The sequence below is a fragment of the Equus asinus genome, chromosome 4 (assembly GCF_041296235.1).
Source record: "Equus asinus isolate D_3611 breed Donkey chromosome 4, EquAss-T2T_v2, whole genome shotgun sequence".
NCBI lineage: Eukaryota > Metazoa > Chordata > Mammalia > Perissodactyla > Equidae > Equus > Equus asinus.
This window is the reverse complement of record NC_091793.1, coordinates 113,803,623-113,819,676: the sequence shown is the minus strand read 5'-3', so window position 1 is coordinate 113,819,676 and position 16,054 is coordinate 113,803,623. Positions and strand designations below refer to the sequence as shown.

The window sequence follows — 16,054 nt, the reverse complement described above, 5'->3', positions numbered from 1 at the left end:
TCGATTTGCACTGCACTAATGACTAGTGGTGTTGTGCATCTTTTCACGTGCTTATTGGCCATTTGTGTATCTTTGGAGAAACATCTACTTGATTCCTTTGTCCGTTTTTGAATTGGGTTGTTCGGGGGTTTTGTTGTTTCATTTAGGAGTTCTTTATATATTCTGGATATTAATCCCTTATCAGATATATGATTTGTAATATTTCCTCCCATTCCACGGGGGTGTCTTTTCCTTCTCTTCATAGTGTCCTTTGATGCACAAGGTTTTTAATCTTGAAGAAGTTCAATTTATCTGTTTTTTCTTTTGTTGCCTGTGCTTTTGTTGTCATATCCAAAATATCATTGCAAAATCCAATGTCATGAAGATTTTCCCCTATGTTTTCTCCTAAGAGTTTTACAAATTTAAATCTTACATTTAGGTCTTTGATCGATTTTGGGTTAATTTTTGCATATGGTATAAGGAAAGGGTCCAACTATTTTGCATTATACATCCAGTTTTCCCAGCACTATTTGTTGAAAAAAGATATAAATTCTATTTAAGAAAACTAAACACTATATTCATACATTTTCACATAAAAACATAATGAAAAATCTATAAAGATTACTTTCATAGTGAAAGTGTAGAAAGATACACACTACACTGTTCACAGTGATTACTCCTGGCAAGGAAAACAATATTGGGGAGGAGGATATGCAACAGCTATAGTTTTTGCTCTATATAATTTTATGTTGTTTAAATTATTTATAAGCCCATATTCATACATTACTTATATAATTTTTAAAAGATAATTTTGGTGGGGGTTTTTTTTCCCATTTGTTTTTAAGAGAAAGTTGGTTTGATGTCAAAGCATGCAACAAGTAAGCCAAGGGTCAATATTCTGGCAGGCTAGAATCCAAATTAAATAAAAACTCTAAGGCAGGAGAACTGTAGTGTGGGAAGGAATTAGCAGATCTCCATGGTAATGCTGTTTGTCCAGATAATCAGGCAGCAGCAACAGCAAATAGAGACATTTAAGAAGACTCGGTCCTAATTCTTAACTTTCCACCCGCCCACCCCCTGATTTATTTCATTTTTAATCTTCAGCTGTATTTGGGTGGCATATGTTTTGCTTATATATGTAAGAGGTAACTGAAGACTCAGAGGCCCCTGTGAGCTTTGCCAGAGCAAAGCAGCCAGAATTACAAAGAGGCTCTCAGGCAGTGATTGTTTGGAGGATGGAAAGTGGACCATTTTGGCCAGATCAGAAGATTTTAACAGCAAAGCAGCAGGGGGACAGAAAAAAAGAAAGGGGATTTTAATTTTATATCAATTAGTATACATTTTATTCTAAAGTTTTCACCAAAGAAATATCTTTTGAAAGCAGTCTCACAATTGTATATAATAAATGAATAAAATGCTTGTTGAAGGAATGAACAAATGATAAGTGAATCTGAAGGAGAAGAGAGAAGATAAGTAGACTAAATAAGGATAGACTAATACTAGAAGATATTGGCCTAAACAGAGTGGTTTCAGTGGGAGAAGAAAAGAAAGGAATGTGTCTAGATTTACACCCTAGATTGTACCACCTGGACAAGACCCCTGAATAGTCAAGAAGTGCAACTCCGGATGCCTATGACTCTTACCGTCCAATGAAACTGACTTATCATTGAACTGACCCTGCTTCACATTTCCTGGCCCTCACTCTATTCCCTCTCTGGCCAATGCCCTATTATTGATGACTCTCCTCTAGCTGCCCTCTTCCTACAGGGTTTTCTACCCTAAGAGCAACTTGGAGGCCATCTGGAAAGATATTTCTAGCTCTTCTTCTAGAAGTCAGTGAGGTTCAGAAAACATTCTATTACTTTATGCTCAAGAGCATTTTAGCAGCACTATTATATATCAGCTTCCTGTACCTGCATACCCAGAGATCTCAGTCTTCCCTTCTGATACACTTCTGTACGGTTTTGTGGGTACCTGGGCTGTTTTGTTTGTGTGTACATGTGTGTGAGAAAGATTCACCCTGAGCTAACATACGTTGCCAATCCTCCTCTTTTTTTTTGCTTGAGGAAGATTAGCCCTGAGCTAACATCTGTGCCAATCTTCCTCTACTTTATATATGGGATGCCTCCACGGCATGGCTGATGAGTGGAGTAGGTCCACACCCGGGATCCAAACCTGTGAACCCGGCCCACCAAAGTGAAGCACGGGGAACTCTAACCACTCGGCCATGTGGTCGGCCCTAGGTATCTGGGTTTTTTCCTGTTCTCCCAATTTTTTAGCGCTCAAGATGGGCCTGGTCCTATCACCTAGCCAGCTGGCTGGTATACTACCATGTTCTTGGAGATCATGCCATCATTTGTCAGAGCACACCCCTGCTGCTCATCTCCCTGGTCTTGTACTAAACTAAGATGCATAATGAACGACCCATCCCACACAACCCTGGGCACCTTAGCTGCCTGAATTCCAAAATCAAGTCCCCATGCCATCTCTGATTCATACTTCCAGACTAATTATCCATGCCTGGAATCAGACAAGAGTCTCACTACTTTGCTAGTTTCCTACTGCTGCTGTAACAAATTATCACAAACTGGGTGGCTTAAAACAACACAAATTTATTACGTTGCAGCTTTGGAGGACAGATGTCTGCAATGGGTCTCACTGAGCTAAAATCAAGGTGTTGACAGGGCTGCATTCATTCTGGAAGCTCTAGGAGAGAATCCATTCCCTTGCCTTTCCAGATTCTGGAGTCCGCCTGCATTCTTTGGCTGGTGTCCTTCTTCCATATCTTAGAAATGGCCAGTAGAGTCTTTCTTGTGCTGTACCACTCTGACTCTGCTTTCATCATTACATCTCCTTCTCTGACTCTGACCCTCCAGCCTCCCTCTTTCACTTATAAGAACCCCGGTGATTACATCGTGTCCACCCAGATCATCCAGGATAATCTCTTCATCTCAAAATCCTTAACTTAATCACATCTACAAAGTCCCTTTTGCCGTGTAAGGTAGCATATTCGCAAGATCTGGCGATTAGGACATGGATATCTTTGAGTAAGGTTGTTATTCTGCCTAACAAAAGTACCTTCCAAAACTTATCTGAAGAAGCCACAGCCTTTCTATGGGGAAGAAGCTATCACTTGTGGCCCTGAGCTTACCTTGAACTCCTTGTACCTGGTCCCTCCCTTCCAGTTCATTCCCCAGAACTCTCAGCATGTTGTGTGATCTGAGGATGTTAACTGATGCTGATCAGATATAAGGATGTAATGTAAAAAACAGTAATGGAATGTTTTCAGCCAAGAGTTTAAAAGATGAAATGGGACGGCGGAAAGCATTTGATTAAAGTTAACTCTTGAGAAATTAAGGTTGTTAAGATCTTAAGAAAAGGATTTGTATACAATTTGCCATAGTCTAGTAAGTTTTCAGAAAGATGAACTATCTACCCGCTGTCCATATTGTTGTATATTAATGTACCCTCTATTAGCCAGAGGCTATGGGATGAGCAGACCAGAAAGAGGAAGGTCTGACAAGAAGTCCTTCCCCCTAAAACTGAGGTCCCTGAACTCTTGAAGTAAGCAATGGTGGGGTAAGAAGTGAACAAAACTATAGAAATACATTACCTACCTCCTGGTACATCAGCTTTACTGAAGGAAAATAGGAAAATTAAGCAATTTAATTGGTAATTTAAAGCATTTTAAGTTATCTAAATCTCTACAAAGAATCTAATGTAAACACTGCATGTTTTTTTTAAAGATACAATAGAACAGGGGGCTTTTAAAAAGTTTCCCTGGTCCTTTAAGGCTATTCTCCTACAGGGGATCTGCTTGTGCTTCTGTGCTGGAAGGAGTTTTTTTGGTAGAACGAGTTGACAGGACTCCCTTAAATGGTCAAGAAAGGCAGATGGAATCTGACCAAAGAACAGCCTTGAACAACTGATAGAATCTGCAATTAAATAACATGTGCCTACCACGAACAAATGCCCAGCCTCCCGAAATCATTGACAGCCTTCTATGATTGCACAAGACCACGCAAAAATATCACCAGATGAAACAAGTGCTTTCCCACGTGTAGCTTTCCAAACTGGAATGTTCTCATCACAACGAGGGGACGGGGACCCTCTAAATTGAAGCATCTACTACGAACTGTGCTTTGCTTTCCTCTAGTTATTGATTGTGAGTGTTCGTCTGACCGTGTTTTCTACCTCAAGTTCAAATACAAAGTTTTTACATTTAAAACTTGCATATTTTGCTTGTGCTCTCCTTTAGTTCAAATCAAGAGAGGCAATTTCAGCAAGCACTCTAATCCTTCAGGCTTAAACGAACCTTAAGTCTTCCACTTACAGACCTAATTTTGTAGAATGTGTCTCCTTGATGTTTTGCCTCTGAAAACCATACTTCCCTTAAAATTACTACATAGTTATCACTACTTTAAGACAGGTTCCCTGGCTTAGGGACACAACACAGGAAACTCAGTATCAAAGTCCATTGATCAGACATTCTTAGAAAGGTGAGACAGGTAAGCAAAAGTCTGGGACTATTCATCTGAACAAACTAATGCAATAATTGACTAAGATCAATGATGTAGGAGGTGGCTAAGGAAAGAGCAATTCATACTGTGTAACCATATTATTTCTCCATAGAGCCATGATGATCCAAATGCGGAAAGAAAATAAAGCTTTACTCAGCATGGTGCACTTGTACCATATGGAAACCCTATGATTCCTTAAATTGATGTAAGACCTTCGTATATCACAAGCTCTAGGCTTAGGAATTTGACCCTTAAAGCCCTCAGTGGGGCTAAAGTAACAGAAAATTTGATAAGCAAGAATCCTTTCAAACATTTTGTTAGTGTTGTGAAATTCCTTATCTCTTAACCATGAGTTGAATATCTGGGTCCACTGAATAAGGATGGATATAATTTCTTGAAGCAGAATAAGGACTTACTTGCAACTGATTATCTTAAAAATAGCTGAAATTGACATACATCTTCCTATCACATACAAGAAACTCCACCAATATACAGACAAGAAGGTATACACACACACACACAGACACACACACACACGATGCTTCAAAACAGGGATAGCCTTGCCACAGATACATTAGACTTTGCATATAATTTGAAAAGTATTGGGTAGGGCTACTGCTTAGAAGTACATCTAAGTCCATCACCAAGAACTGAAATTCAACATTTAATAATGCTTCCCTCTGGTTTAATTAATGCAAGTACCACAGAAGGGATAATCTAGTAAATTTTATAATTATTGTGAATTGTTAAAACTTTCCTAACATATTGGTTTTTTAAATTTTTAAGTTATTCATGCTTATGTTAACATATCAAATAATACAGAGGTGTGTGAAGAAAAAGTTAAGTTTCTCTCTTCCTTCTCCAACCTCATTGCTCAAAAATTTATCGAGGGCCTATTAATGGGCCAAGTATGTTCTAGACTATATGGATACAGTAATGAATAAAACAAAGTCCCTGCCCTCATGGACTTATAGCCTAAAACAAGAGACAAACAAACAAGCAATAAATAATGCCAGGTAGCAATAAGTGCTGTGAAGAAATGTAAAGATATGTAAGAGATCCAGGAAGGCCTCTCTTAAGAGGTGACATGAGCAAAGACTTGAATGAAGTGTAGGAATAGCCAAGTGTATATCCATGGGAAAGGTATTCCAAGCTAAAGGAACAAAAAAGTGCAGCTCTATGAGGTGGAATATGGTTGGCATGTTGGAAGAATAGCAAAGAGGCCAATGCACATGAAGCAGAGCAATCAAGGAGTCGTCTTTTATCCACTGATAGAGACTATTTGTATTTACCCCATGAAATTATGCTACCAACTAGATACAGTTAAATTCATTTGTTCGTTTCCTTTCAATTTTTAGAGAGTTTAAAAAATTTTACCCTTATAAATGGTTTGCATGGTTCCAAATTCAAATCTACAAAGCAAAATATATTCAAAGAAGTCTGGCTTCTATTTTTGTTCCCTCCAACTTATTCCTTCCCCCATAGGTAACCATCTACGAACCTTCTAGTTTTTAAATATAGGAAATACTTTTGTAATTCTCTCCACTTAGATCCATTCATATCTCTCCCCCTACTTCTTAGATAAACGGTAGTATACTATAAAAATATGGAATACTTGATGAATTTGTGTATCATCCTCACATAGGTACCATACTAATCTTCTTTGCATCATTACAATTTTGGCATGGGTGCTGCTGAAGCAAGCACTAAGAGATTAAGATTTTACATGGATAAGAGTTCAGAAGGTGGACACTGCCTGGAGCAAGACAGATTCAGTAGGTGCTACCATGGAGAGCCTTATATAGTCACCAGACACCAGGAAGATACCAGGTGGCTGCAGGGAGAGCAAGTTGCCTGAGGATGGACCAAAGGCATTGAAAAAAAAAGTGAAAGGGTAAATGCAGACAGATATTGCCTACTTCACAACTCAGCCTAGGGCCTACCTGCTTCAGCTTATCTTCCTAGCTTTGCCAATATTCTATTACATCACAGAAGGAATCGATAAAAGGCCTTAATGTTTCGGTTTTTTAGTGAATTCTTTAGGCACATGAGGTATAAACACAGAACCATTCAAAGGCACACAAAAATGTTTGTTTGAACAAACTCTTGCCACAAATCAAAAAATGTTCCTTGAGTTCTCTAAGTTTGAATTTTGCAATACTAGAAAGAAAAAGACATTCTAGAGGTCATTCTTATTTGTTCAGAGACTAAAATCTTAGTTAAGAGAGAAGAATAAAGCTATTGCAAATTACTTTGTACATACTAAGCCCCATATTTATTATTGAGCAAAACTCATTGAGCAACTACTATGTTTAACACTTTATGTTAGGCGCTATGGAAGACATAAATATGAATTAGACCTAATAACTGCCCTCGAGCATCTTACCATCGGTGCCAGTTATTGACTTAGGACTTCTCAGCTAGAAATCCATCCTTCTTTGCCTTGTATAACTATTCTAGAGCTGGACCCTGTAGGTATTTCTGCATGACAACTGGCAAAATGTTAGGCTTTGCCAATGGAGGGCAATGGAAAGACAGTGTGAGACCAGAACAGGAGGAAACGATTTTCCCTTCTTCTGGTGTACTGTTTCCACACAGAGCTAGTGGATTGGTTCACAGGAGAAGCCTGGTGGTGTTCACCTCAGCAGTCCTCATGGTTCACTTGCGGCCTGTGCCTCCAGCAAGTTTCTTCACCACAGGTGGACTGTAGGTTCCTGTGGCAGCCACGCCCTCTCCTCTAAATTTCTAAGTTCTTCCTTGCTGTTAATTCTTCCTCAGCCAAGGGGAGTAGCTATTCCTACAGTGGCTACTTCTGTATCCCTTAGAGTCCACTCCACTCTTCTTTTTGTTAGACACCTTTTACTGGTTAAAAATCTTTATATTAAATTTTCCCTGTTTAAATTACTGACACGATTTCTGCCTCCTGGTTAGTCCCTTAGCAGATATACCGCAGAATAAGAAAAAAAAGATAGATGTAAATTTATGTAAATTCTGTGAGAGAAAGGCCATTTCTGTTGCAATCACAGCCCAAAGACCAAAAAGCTTCAGAGGTGTAGATATACAAAATTATGTATCAGTTTGTGTTGTGTCCAGATGCATATAACAGGAAACTGACCTCAGCGGCTTAACCAAATAGAAATTTATTTTCTTATATAATATGAAACCCATAAATAGGCAGTTAAGAGCTGCTGTAGCTACTCAAAAAAAAGTTAAGAACTCAGGCTCCTTTTAGATTCCAGCTTCTCCATCCTTAATGTGTGGCTTCTGTACCCATGGTGTAAGACTGCTTCTTTATCTCCAGACACTGGGTCCATATTCCAGGCAGGGAAAAGGAAAAAACTAATGGGTCAGTTGAATTTATCCCTTTTCATGAGGCTTTTTTCTGTCCACATGGTTTCTTATCATTCAGTAGTCTAACTCTTCCTTGATATGGTGGCTGATTTCCAAAAAGTAGAGAATGAGAGCCATGAGACCTCTTAAGGCCTAGCCCAGAAGTCACACAGTGTCACTTCCAATGGATTCTCTTGGTTAAAGCAAGTCACAGGGTCGGCCCAGATTTAAGGGGAAGGGAAGCAGATGCTACTGCTTGATGAGATGAGTGGCTAAGTCACCTTGTAAAGGGGCATACAGGACAGCAGGGATTGTCACATCTATACTTGAAAAGGATTTCTCACATTTCTCTTGACTGCCCCATTCCTTTCTTCCCCCTGCCATAATCATCCAGGCTTATCAGATACCTATGATGTCTCCTAACTTAACATGACTGTCTCCAGTCTGACATAAAACACAGACAGGAGTAAATACCTCACAAGAAGTCCCCTATTCATCTTTATGATCTCACATTACACCTCTCAGAAGGTGCCTTTTTTTCTTCAAACTTCCTCAGAATAAATATCCACCACCTATCAACATGAGTTGTTGTCACTCAAGACCCACTCCCCTCCATCTATCAGTGTCTTTGGATGCAAAATCTGAGCAAATCTAACCAGAGACCACCTTGGAGACATGGCCATGGTCAAGCCCTCAACAGAACAGTCTAGGCTGTGCTTTAGAACCCTAAGTCCAGTTTCTAGCCTCCAGCCTGAATAAGGTGGATATGCTTTCTTGTTCTTTAGGCATTCTTCCTCCAGCAAATAATTATTGGATCCTTTCCCTCCCTCTCTCTCTCTCTCTCTCTCTCTCTATATATATATACAGGTCTTTCTCTGTCTCTTTCTCTCTGTCTGCCGCTGTCTCTCTCTTTCTCTGTTTCTTTCTCTGTTACACACACACACACACACACACACACCATTCTCAAAGACAGAACATCTGTTCTTTGAACATCTAATATTTTTCATAAATACGTAAACACTAACTGGTAGAACTCACAAAGAACCTAATCTCTCCTCTTCTAGGCCAGTTCACCTGCTTACTGACATGTTGACAGTGCAGGGCCTGAACTCAGACTGCTCCTCTCCCTGCCATAGGCAACTAGCCCCTGTGCACCATGGAAGTGACCTTGTTAGGGATCCTGGTTTGTCTCCTGCCTCCACCCCCTCCTCCTCAACAGTTACTGTTACTAATTTATGGCTGAAGAGATAGGAATTTCCCTTAAACCATCTCCATACACAAATCCATTTAGAACAATTTTTCACTTAAAAGATCTATTATTAAAGTATAGGGCATATGATGGTTAATTTTATGTGTCAACTTGACTGGCCATGGGGGTGCCTAGATTAAACATTATTTCTGGGTGTGTCTGTGAAGGTGTTTTTGGATGAGATTAGCATATGAATCAGTGGACTCAGTAAAATAGATTGCCCTCCCCAGTGTGGGTGGGCATCATGCAATCCATTGAGAGCCTGAATAGAACAAAAGGCAAAGGAAGAAAAAATTCATCCCTTTTTTCCGGTCTCACCATAGAGCTAGGACATCTCATCTCACCTTCTCTGGCCCTCAGACTGGGAATTGCACCACTGGCCTCCCTGGTTCTCAGGCCTTTGAAATGCAACTGAAATACACCACCAGCTTTCCTGGGTCTCCAGCTTAGAGATGACAGATCATAAGACTGATCTAAACTATTGTTTACTCTACTTTTGACATCACAGGACACCACATACTTCAGGTAAGAACTGAGTACTTGAGAAAAATACACTAATAATCTCTCTTTGAACTATACATGTGAATTATCTATTTTACAAGCTAAAGACTAAGCCTAAAATTATTAGCTTTCATGTGATTTTGAACCATTTGCATTCGAAGTTGGATCAGTGACAAATTCTTATTGATTCTTCAAGTTTTAGTTCTGAGGGCTTCTCCCCAGGGTGGCTGCTAGATGGTACTGTACCTTTGTGCTAACTAGAAAAAGGGTGATCCTCTGGGTCGATGTTGTCCCATGCCAGGGCTCTAGGCTGAGTGGGCTGGATTTCAGTCCCCAGCCATCCCTTCAGCTGGGCAGACTAGATGTTTAATCTTTTATGTTGACTTGTGTCAGTTCCACTAGCCATTTGTTAGAACTAGTAAGTCAAATTTACAAGATTCAAGGATTTACCAGAAGATAACTAAGAGTCATCTTTCTGAGACATTTTTGTATTCATCTGGAGAAAATGATTTGTCCAAAGTTACCAAGAACAGGTGTTAAAATTGGATGGGTTTTAAAAATATTCAGACTTTCTTTAGTCCCAGGCCCTACATGAAATACTGTAAGTTACAATCCCTTAATTCTTCCAGTCATAGAGCTAGAAGAAAAACTGACCTCCCTCACTTTACCAAGAGGCAACTTTGTGCCCAAAATCACAAAACTCTTAGATCTATTCATTTGCTCATTCCTTTGTCCCAGTACTTCTAGGTCAGGCTCTCTTTCACACATAGGATTAGCCATACTTCTGGAATCCTTTTCCAGATTTCTTTAAATAAATGTATTCAGTTCGCTGGGAACCCTAATTTCTTCTGTCAAGTAGTCAATGAACACCACGCCCTCTGTTCCCTTCCTCGACTTCCCCCCTCCCCCTCCACCCCACCCGAGTCCTATTTCACAGAAGAGAATGACTAGGAAGGGAGCTCCCCTGCTAAAGAGAAGTAGCAACTGATAAAAGGGCCAGATCGCACAAGAAGGTGTCAACTGCAAGTCGCACTATCCTCCGGCCAGCTCAGATCAAAGACGAAACAACCTGTTCAGTTCTCTTTGCTGGGGCTAGTCTTCAATTTCTTCGTTTTGTCCCTCCTTTACCACCCCTGCCCGCCAGCCCATCACGGGGTGGGTGTTCTTGTCCTTCCCCACTGGTTACCAATAAAGTTGTTACAAAGTGACCTTGAGCGTCTTCCCTCCTGCACCCGTTTCCCCGCCTTCTCCATCCGGGCGCCGCGGCGCGGATAAGAGCCGACTGCGCCTGCGCGCCCAGCCCCACTCCTTCGACCTCTGCCGCCGCCGGTGCCGCCGCTGCCGCCTCGCGGGAAGGTAAGCGGAGGACTCGGGAGCGGGCCTGGCCCGGGCGGAGCAGCGTCCCGCGGGGACCCATTCATTCTACGGGCGCCTCACTGGGCGCGGGGCCCAAGCTGACGGCGTGCCTGGGAGCCGGCGGGACCTGGGTGGCAAGGGCAGGCCCTGGGAGGGCGCTTGACCTTAAGCCTCTTTGCCTCCGCAGAGAGGAAGCGGGAGAGGAGCCCACGTCGACTGTCACCTAGTCCTCTAGCCGCGCCGCCCCCCAGCGTGTAAGATGTTCGCCTGCGCCAAGCTCGCCTGCACCCCAGCTCTGGTGCGTAGCCCGGGCTGGGCCGGGGGACTGTGGGCCGTACCCTGGGGCCTGGAGCGTCCACGTTGTTGAATGGGGCGTCTCCGGGCGGGGCCCGCCGCCCTCTCGGACAGCTCTCCCCTCGCTCCTGAACCTGGATCCTTGTCTTCCTTTCTTCTTAATCCTGGGGCATCGCACTCCACTCCTCCCTCCATAAGGGCGGTGGAGAGTAGCCGAGGCCTAGCTGTCAGGCCCCACTCGGCGTAGGTCAAACCTCCTTGCCTCTGGTCCCGGAGTGGCCCGCTCGCGCATGTCCGCGGTCCTGCTGTTGGGTTGGGATGCACGCGAAGGTTGGGGTGCTGTGAAGGATGTCGGGGGCCGCCGAGGCCTAGTTCACCGCAGCAGCGCTCTCCGCTGCCTATCTCTAGGTCAAACTTGCTGCTGCGGAGGGAGGGACTTTGCCTTACCCCGTGTGGGCGGAGGAAGGTGGTGGAGCAGCCGAAAGTCGTCTTCCTGCCTCTGGTCGTTTCCATAACCGTTTTGGAGGCTTTAGATCAAGTGAAGATCCGGGGGATTTGTCTTAGAGAATCAGGTCTTGGTTCTGAAGGGATTTTCTGTGACCTTAGTTCAGTGGACACTCAAGGGCAGAGAAGCTGGACTGGAATATGTCCTTATGGTCAGAGTATTTCACCGATTATTCTCGCACTGATGCAGGATTGCTTAAACTGCTTTTTAGTTTTATGATTAATGGATAAATAGCAATCTCTTGAAAATGTTGGCGGCTCATATTAACTGATGGACTATTTTAAATGAGAGACATGTATAGTGACACTCCTGGTACTTACTTGTTGGTCCACTTAAACTTACCAAAGAATGTGGAGTCTTTATTTACCGTTTTTCTGATCTGAATTGTGGCACCATAATTGAAATTTTAAAAGCAGTATTTATTCTTTTAAACTAATTGTTCTTAGAACTTTTGTTCAGAGCACTACAAGTAGATTATGAGGCAAATTTTAAAATTTCATTAGCAATTTTAAACTATTAAAATTGCTTCATATATTGAAAATGTCGAAGTAGCCAAGATAAGAGTAAAATGCAGAAAAGTCGTGAACTTTCAGATTCATTTTTGCTGTTTGCTTTTTTAGAATTCATGGTGCAAGAAGGGTCATTGAAGTCTTATCTGTATTCTTAATACATGAAATCTTTTTTTCATTAATAGATCCGAGCTGGATCCAGAGTTGCATACAGACCAATTTCTGCATCAGTATTATCTCGACCAGAGGCTAGGAGTGGAGAGGTAATAGTAGTAATAAAAAAAATTAAGTAATACTACCCAGTCTTATGTTTTGATTAAAGTGAAGGGGAAAAAATTAATGAATGGTTTGAGGTCAATCCTTTCCACCCTTTAATCCAAAAAACATGAAGAGGATGAGCTAATGAAGGATACTTCTGTATCTAAAACTTATTCACCTGAGTTGCCTAAGAAATATGGTCAGTGTGTATATAAAGTATATGGTTTGGGGTTGCCAATATTTAAGATTATAATAGCAACAGTTGTTGAAAGCTCTGCTGTAATTAAAAAGCATATGCACATACACTGTTTCTTAATTTTCAACAACCTTATAGGGTGGAGATATTGTTATTTCTATTCTACAAGACTGGAATTATTCTTGATTTTTCTGTTGTGCCACACCACCTCCTATTCAAACTCAGCCACAAAGTAGAGAAGTAGGTATCATTTTGACAGCATGGTAATTAAAATAGCTAACTGTGACTACTGATTTGACCTTTGCCTTTATTTCCTCTTCTCTAGGGGTCTACGGTATTTAATGGGGCCCAGAATGGCATGTCTCAGCTAATCCAAAGGGAGTTTCAGACCAGTGCAATCAGCAGAGACATCGATACTGCTGCCAAATTTATTGGTGCAGGTGCTGCAACAGTAGGAGTGGCTGGTTCTGGTGCTGGTATTGGAACAGTCTTTGGCAGCCTTATCATTGGTTATGCCAGGTAATTTCTATTGCCCAATAAGCACGCTTGGAAGAGTTGGAAACTTAGAAAACTAGTGAAATAATAATAGCTACTTTGTATTAAGTACCTCCCGTGTGTCTTGCATTATATTTTGAGGGCTTTGCATGCATTATCTCACTTACTCCTCAGCACTCCTTGGAGATAACATCCAGTTTACCCATGAAAGACTCAAGACACAAGTCACACTGCTTGCCCAAGGTCATAGCTAGTAAGTGTAAGAAAATAAATTTTAACTCAGTTTGACTTCAGTCTGCACTCTTAACTATTAAACTATATTGGGAATATAATTAACAGAATACATTCTTCAAAAGTATCAATTTCCATTTATTATTCAAGACCTTATTTCTAAACTATCAGATCTTAGTACAGAACATTCACAAGGATGAGGAGAATGTCAGAAGCCCTCAAAATGGATAAAGACTAACTGTTTATACTGATATGCAGAGACAGCTCCCTCCCTTTTCTCCATATGATTAGGATTGAGGAGAAGAGAATGTCAAAGGCAAAACCAACAGAGATCTAGGCAAATACTCTTCCAGAACTTTCAGTTTACAAAGACCCTCACACTAGTAATCTGATTCTTTAACATTAACCAAACATGTTAAATTCAAATAATATTGCAAAGTAACGATTATATGTGTTGTATCTCTTTTAGAAACCCTTCACTGAAGCAGCAGCTGTTCTCCTATGCCATCCTGGGATTTGCCTTGTCTGAAGCTATGGGTCTCTTTTGTTTGATGGTTGCTTTCTTGATTTTGTTTGCCATGTAACAGAAATTACTGCAGAAATGTTGGCATTCATATTAATTACGGATGTAATTCTGTGTATCTTACTGTGACTCCGAAAACTGTAGTACTGGTGTCATGGAAATGTACGTTATTTCCAAAGTCATTTCATTAAAGATGAAAACTTTAATTTTTGCTGTGATTTGTACCTACCTAAATTTAGATCATCACAAAGAAGAACATGCATTCGGGCAGTTGCTGTACAAGTCAGAGGAAACTACAGCAGTTGCCTCACTGATGAAAAAGATTCTAATGTAATTTTTATGGACATTCTTTTATATAGTGTTCTGCACATTGTAAATTATAGGGCTTTTGTTTATTCATATAAAGGTGAAATATTTGAGTGTTTTGAGTTCTATGAAATATGATTAATTAAACCAAGATAGTTAATTGCTCAAGATCGTTTTGTGTTTTTAAGGGATAACATGAATTACAATAGTAAGAAACAGAATCACCTTCCAAGACTAACTTGGCTGGTGTTCCACAGCTGGATCTAAAAATAAATCACGTCAGCTTTTTAGGAATTGAAGCTTGTTAAATGGGGGTCAGAGGTAGGGGAGGTGATTATTTTACTACAATTTAAAAAGAAGTACTATTAACTCAAAGTACATAGTATAAAATCATAGCAAATTTTTAAAATCCTAGGGAAATATTTAGATTAGACCTCTGTTCCAAGTTCGTTTTAAATAAAATCAATTTAGGGTAAAAACGTCCTATTCTTAGTGCTGGTATGGTTGTTGAAGAGGCATGAAACATTGACTCTGAAACAGGTTTCTTTCAAGACATGCCTGCAGCTGAACAAATCCGTGAGAATGAAAAGGAAATATCTGCACTGTGGCTGCCTGGCCTCCAAGTTCCTGAGCAAAAAAATTCTTTAGAAAATCAGTATAACTTCCGAGTATAATCACACGCTATTTTACTTGGAAGGGAGTACTATCTTGGTTAGTGAATTGCATGAGGAAAGATACTTGAGAAGCAAAGAACTGCCTGGGTATAGGAGGGAAGTAACGTGAGATAAGGCCGCAAGGTAACCTGGGGCAAAGTATGTATTCTAGCAAATGTAAGAGTGTGGGTTTTACTTGTGACCACAACCAGCCATCCAAGGTTTAGAGCTATGTTTTAGAAAGGTTAATGTAAGTGCGTAGGATGGACCAGAGCTAGTAATGATCAGTGGTTGCTATAGTAGATTTGCTGAGAGGTAATGAGGACCCAGTCTAGGATGATGGCAATGAGTATTTTTAAAGAGTCTAGAAAAGTGGTATCAGTAGGATTTAATGTCTACATCTTGGGAATGAGGTTGGGGAGGAGAGGGTGTGTGCATTAAGTAAGTGCCATTCTCTGTCTTGGGGACATTATTATATATACTGTCATTTAACCAGCATGACAACCCGGCAAAATTGGGATTAGTTTCCAAGATGCAGAGAAAAGTAGACTCGAGGAGTTAAACCATTCCCCCAAATCACATAGTCGTTAAGTGGCAAAGTCAGGATCCAGATTCAGATCTTCCTCGATTCCAAAGCCCATGCTTTGATTTTTAGTATGATTATGTTAGGGATGACAAAAAGCTGATTTCAGGGAAATGATTATGTTGTTTTGTTACAGAATTTTAAATACAAGATTGAAGCATAATCTTACAGAGAGACTTACGGGCTTGAAATGAGATGAAAAGTATGGCGTATGGTATGGAGTAGATGTGAATAAAAGAAGTGCAGAGCAGCAGTAAGGACCCCCCTTCAGGGAGATAACATGAATTTGTAGCCAGCCTCATTGACCTAGTTTTGTGACTCCAGCAGTGTTGGAAAGATTGTTAACATAAACTGATGTAAAGAGTAGTGAGGGTTATCAGGCAAGAGATGACAGAGGTCAAGGGGACTCTAATCAGACAGTGGGTAAGTACATTGTTCAACAGACTGACCTATGAGCTTCAAACTGGGTAAGGAACAAGTAAAGCCGCAATAGGGGTGACAAATTCTAATAAGGCTGGGGGTGAGGTCAAGAGGATTCTGGGAAGATGGCAGAGTAGGAAGCACCA

At 40.8% G+C, this 16,054-nt stretch overlaps 1 protein-coding gene, 1 long non-coding RNA gene and 1 other non-coding gene across 5 annotated transcripts in view; 1 reads left to right on the top strand and 2 right to left on the bottom strand.

Annotated features, from left to right (window-relative positions):
- LOC123285219 (uncharacterized) overlaps positions 1-16,054 on the bottom strand; it is a 63,289-nt gene that overhangs the window by 39,210 nt on the left and 8,025 nt on the right. The gene's annotated exons all lie outside the window — the stretch shown is intronic.
- On the bottom strand, positions 6,100-6,206 carry LOC123285393 (U6 spliceosomal RNA). Its single transcript, XR_006527143.1, has one exon. It is a non-coding gene; the product is annotated as a U6 spliceosomal RNA (small nuclear RNA).
- On the top strand, positions 10,497-14,152 carry ATP5MC3 (ATP synthase membrane subunit c locus 3). Of its 2 annotated transcripts, none has more exons than XM_014851662.3 (5): positions 10,497-10,935; positions 11,123-11,233; positions 12,429-12,506; positions 13,023-13,216; positions 13,893-14,152. In XM_014851662.3, the coding sequence occupies exons 2-5, from the start codon at positions 11,195-11,197 to the stop codon at positions 14,005-14,007; spliced, it is 426 nt and encodes a 141-aa protein (XP_014707148.1). In that variant the 5' UTR covers positions 10,497-10,935; positions 11,123-11,194; the 3' UTR covers positions 14,008-14,152. The 2 variants fall into 2 exon arrangements, with proteins under 2 accessions (XP_014707148.1, XP_044624618.1); XM_044768683.2 differs by having other exon boundaries at positions 10,831-10,935; positions 11,106-11,233.